Raw genomic sequence first — 5,000 nt, forward strand, 5'->3', positions numbered from 1 at the left:
TGTGTGTGTGTGTGTGTGTGTGTATGTATGTGTATGTGTGGTACTCTGTGTGTGTGTGTGTGTGTGTGTGTGTGTGTGTGTGTGTGTGTGTGGTACTGTGTGTGTGTGTGTGTGTGTGTGTGTGTGTGTGTGTGTGTGTGTATGTGTATGTGTGGTACTCTGTGTGTGTGTGTGTGTGTGTGTGTGTGTGTGTGTGTGTGTGTGTGTGTGTGTGTGTGTGTGTGTGTGTGTGAGAGAGAGAGACACTTGGTGCTTGTAAACAGGGGGTCACTGATTAAAGAGCATTCACCAGTTTCCATGACGACGGTGTGAGTGTGATGGAAAGCAGAGCTCTGTGTCCTCTCGAAGTGGAAAAGTCCAGTAGGAAGCTCCGCCCACACCACATGGCAGCCAGCCAGCACTGCATTCTGGGTAATCATTATGTCACAGAGAAGACATTCCCGTCTGCCGGCCCGACACACACACTCACACCTACACACTCACACACGCGTACACACACAAACACTGTAGCTGAATCCACTCTGGTCTCACACAGCTATCTGTAAAAACCAGCACACTTCAACACACTCACACACTCACACACTCACTCACACACACACACACACAGCTGTGGCTCCAGATGTGCAGCCTGCTGTCCCTGACACACCCGTCTGCATCATCAGTGTTACAGTGGATTCTGTCTCAGACAAGACGTTTCAGCTTCATAAAATAAATATTAAACACGTTTCTCCTCCTCGTCTCAACTTTATCTGGTACACGCCCTTGTGAACAGGCTGTTACCATGGAGACGATCACGCGCTAGAGCGAGCGCATTCATATAAACCGGAGCTACTGTCAGGGCTGCTGTTAGAGAGAACTAATCAACTTCTGACCAATCAGAGCGCAGGACTTATCAGAGCGGCGGAATAACGAGTTAGCGCATCACACCGGAGATAAAACACAAACACATTACCACACACACTGGTGTAACTACACACTCTGTGATCACTACTACACACTCGGTTAGAACACACACACCAAGCCCCTCACCCTGCTGAGCTGAATTATGAGGAAACACACACGACTATAAACACACGGATGAAGCCTGAAAAAGTGAAACTTCTGGTTTAAAATATTATATTCAAATATTAGTGACATCAACCAAAACAAAAAGAAGAGGGAGTCTGGGTAATGTAGTTACTCAGAAATACAGGAGCTGTTTGTGTGAGAAAACGTTTATCTAATAAAGAGTAAAGTGAAGTTCTGCTGAGTTGTATGACGTCACTGTGTGTGTGTGTGTGTGTGTGTGTGTGTGTGTGTGTGTGTGTGTGACAGGCTCTTTAGGGAAAGTGTAAACGTGTGTGTACATGGTAATGGATACATATTAAAGCCATGTGTGTGAAAATCAGAGGTGAAAATCCTGGAAGTTCATCATGATGACGTCACCGTCCACTGAAGATCTGAAGAGTCGAGGTGCGGCGATGGGGGACTGATCAGCGTTAATGACTCACATCAGCGTGTTCAGACTGTGAGTAGATTAGGATGTGAATTCACCAGTACGACTAATCGAAATAAAACACGATCTCGATTCACACACACACACACACACACACACACACACACACAGTATTAATTCATCAATCAGGCCAGAGTTTAGTGAATGATTCATCCAGACACATCAATCGGATCAGGATCTGGGGAGTTCGGGGGCCGGGTCAGGGGGCCGGGTCCAGGGGGCCGGGTCCAGGGGGCCGGGTCAGGGGCCTGGGTGTTCTGGTCCTTTCTATCACAAAAAAATGTAGATTTTTTCAGTGATTTGTGCTGCATTAGTGTTTGTGTGGGATTGGTCGGTCCAGAGGGGCGGGGCTTCGGTCGCGCCTTGTGTGCCGTGACCCTGTCACCAGTCTAACAGGTGTAACAGTGTACCGGGGTGTAACAGGTGATCAGCTGATGCTCAGGTCACCTGCCGGTGGGTTTAGTGTTGGTGTTTATCGCTATAATTGGGTTGTGAAGTTGTTTGTTGTGCATGGACGACGTTGATCTCTTCACTTGACTCACACAGCATCCTCCAATTCCTGTGGAAACGCCCACTTTTCCCATGAGCTCATGAACAAAGCAGAAAGGTCACGACTCTACAATAACAAAAAGAAGACGGAGCGCGAGCATGCGAGGCTAGCTGACAAAAGTCCCGCTCTGAAGCAAACGTCAAACACCAGACAGCAAACAAAGAAATAAAACAACTCCAACAACTCATTCTCCTCGCCTTCCTCAGGAACAAATCAATGTCCTGGATCTCATCCAGAACCCGAGGAACTCTGAGGAACGCCGCCAACTTTCCACACCAAGACCTGGTGGAGCAATCAGGAGGAGCAGTCAGGACAAAAACCCGGTGCGCGCACACACACACACACACATACACACAATTTATAAAAAGAAGGTCTACTGCTTTTTAAACTTTGATTATAAATCTATCATTTTGTATTTTAAGATATAATTATATGTTTAATACACTCTGTGAAATGAACCTGAATAAGGTTCAGTGTGAACTGTGATCTTAAGAAGATTCATGTTGTGTGTGGATCTGCGCAGTTCTGAAGAAATCTTGTTTCATGTGAACAGAACCTGATCCGGTCCCGGGATACAGAATGCTGCCTGGAGGAAGAGACAGCGTACAAGACAACCGGTTCGACAGTGAAGTGAGAAAACAAGAAGAAGAGGAGAAACATCTATAAACTGGTAAGACGAATGGAGAACGCAGGAGCTGCTGTATGAGGAGAAACTCCTTGAGAACCTCCATGAGAACCTTCATGAGAACCATTATGAGAACCTTTATAAGATTTCCAGATGTGAGAAAAAAACATGAGAAACACAAAGTTTCAGAAATGGGCAGGACTAACCTGGGAAAGGTCAGTGGGAACATCTCATAAAATACTATATAATGGCTAAAAATCTCTCTCACACACACAAACACACACACACACACACACACTGAACTCTCTGCTGAACACAGAATGGTTTGGAGTGTACTGAGCTCAGGAAGGGCTGCAAGTAAATGAAATACATCATCACTTCAAACAGCCTGCTCCTGACCCTGAGGCACAAAGCCACGGGTCCTGCCGAGATCAAAGCAGCGAGAGAGTTCGTGAGAGACCCCCAGCCTTGTTCCTGCAGGGTTCCTGCAGACCCTGTGGCATTAAGCTTCAATCAATTTGCCCAAAGATCAGCTGGAACCAAACAGCAGTTCCTCTTAGAACTCAGCTGGAGACCTGAACCAACCTTCTACAAAATAAACGAGTCCAGCTACAGAGCTGCGGCCACTGGCTGATCACATGACCTCACTGCTGGCTGATCACATGACCTCAGCACTGGTTTATCATGTGACCCTGGCCCCTGATTCATCACATGTCCAAACCACAGTAATGTGTGTATGTAACATTTGCAGAGTGTTCGCTGTGCGTGTGTGTGTGTTTGTGTGGTGTGTGAGACAGACCTGCATCTGACAACCACACGGGGGGAAAGGGGTCACTGAGCATGCTACAGCGCGCCTTCTCATGCGATGTTCTTCGAAACTCGGGCTGGGTGTGAGCGGCGGTCATGTCGCTGTAACTTTAATAATTTCACATTGCTTTTTTTTCACCAGCTTCTACTAATCGTCGTTTCCATAACCTGAACTCCTGATTACAAAAATAATGACAAGATGCTTTTCTCAGAATTGTCATGTTGCTCTGTTTCTGGACTCCCCCATTACGATCATGAGTTTGGGGAGGGGGAGGGGGGTTGCAGTCACATCAGGCTGGTCACACTCTAAATTTAATACTAACGTATGGATAAAAAACAGAAAACAAAGTGACATTTCCACAGTCCGAATTATCTCATATCATTATCCCATCAATATCTCATATCAGCTAATTAAAGTGGTAAATTACTTTCTACAGACCTCTGATCAGGGTTGCGTCTCTTTGCTTGTGTTACTCGACCTCAGTGCAGCTTTTGACACCACTGATCTTAGTACTCTCCTCCACAGATCAGAAAATGTAGTAGGAATTAAGGGAACGGCGCTCTCCTGGCTCAGATCCTATTTGACTGACTGATCTTTATCAGTTTGCTGATTTAAATAATGACTGTTCTGCATGTTCCAAACGCGAAGTATGGTGTTCCACAGGGTTTGGTATTAGGCCTAATGCTATTTTAAGATCTCTGTGGGATTAAAGATTCCAATCTGTCATTTGAAGCTCATGTAGATGATATTACCAGGATAGCATTCGGTCATCTCATAGAAGCACATCACCGCACTCTTATCCCCTCTTATTCCCTGCACGTTCGATTTTCTTGAACCTTTATGTGACATTGTGCATAACTCATCACCTGTGATTACCTACTACCCCGCCCCCTCCAAACTTGTTGAGCTACAAATGGTGCTCTCTACTACTTATAGACCTCATCACCAAAGAGTCCCTGACTGCTGCTGAGGATGGTGCACATGAACAGCCTACAGGTCACCATGAGATTACTGTAGAAGGTTTCACACAGGAACCATGAAGCTGGATGTGGACATTCTTGCTGCTACACACTGTTTTGCTCTTATGTCTCCTTCAGTGAACAGTTATATAACAACACAACAAAACTTCATGATTAAACTATAAGTAATGCAGAAATTACTTTAATTTTTACGTTCGTAAGCTCATAAGCCCATAAATTCTTCCTCATGTAGTCTCAGGGAGTTTTTCTAATGCGGTTTTACTCTGCCTGTATTTAGACTGTGGGAGTAAACCAACTAAGCACGGGGAGAACATTCAAACTCCATATACACAGACCCGAGTCAGGTCTCGAACCCTCGAGCCTGGGCCCTCGTGCGAGGCCACAGTCCTAACCGCTACACCACCATGCTGCCTTATAACGGAGAGAAATCAGTATTTTGATAAAGGCAGCAATGAGGAACCCGTACGCTCTGTTCTTCACGTCACGCTGCTGTATTCAGACTCCTTCACATGTTCAGAAGGACGCCTGCTAAGCTCATTCCC

General features: G+C 45.8%; 1 protein-coding gene across 2 annotated transcripts in view; it reads right to left on the reverse strand.

Moving 5' to 3' along the window:
• Window positions 1-5,000, reverse strand: part of rras2 (RAS related 2) — a 22,258-nt gene that overhangs the window by 6,453 nt on the left and 10,805 nt on the right. The window contains exon 1 of one of the 2 annotated variants that reach the window (XM_053512861.1): window positions 290-1,299. The exons of the other annotated variant lie outside the window; for it this stretch is intronic. Coding sequence (XP_053368836.1) covers window positions 290-406 — 117 coding nt within the window. The 5' untranslated portion in view covers window positions 407-1,299. Of the gene's footprint in view, window positions 1-289; window positions 1,300-5,000 lie in introns of those variants that run through there. 2 annotated transcript variants of the gene reach the window in all.

Source organism: Clarias gariepinus, chromosome 15 (genome assembly GCF_024256425.1).
Source record: "Clarias gariepinus isolate MV-2021 ecotype Netherlands chromosome 15, CGAR_prim_01v2, whole genome shotgun sequence".
Lineage (NCBI taxonomy): Eukaryota > Metazoa > Chordata > Actinopteri > Siluriformes > Clariidae > Clarias > Clarias gariepinus.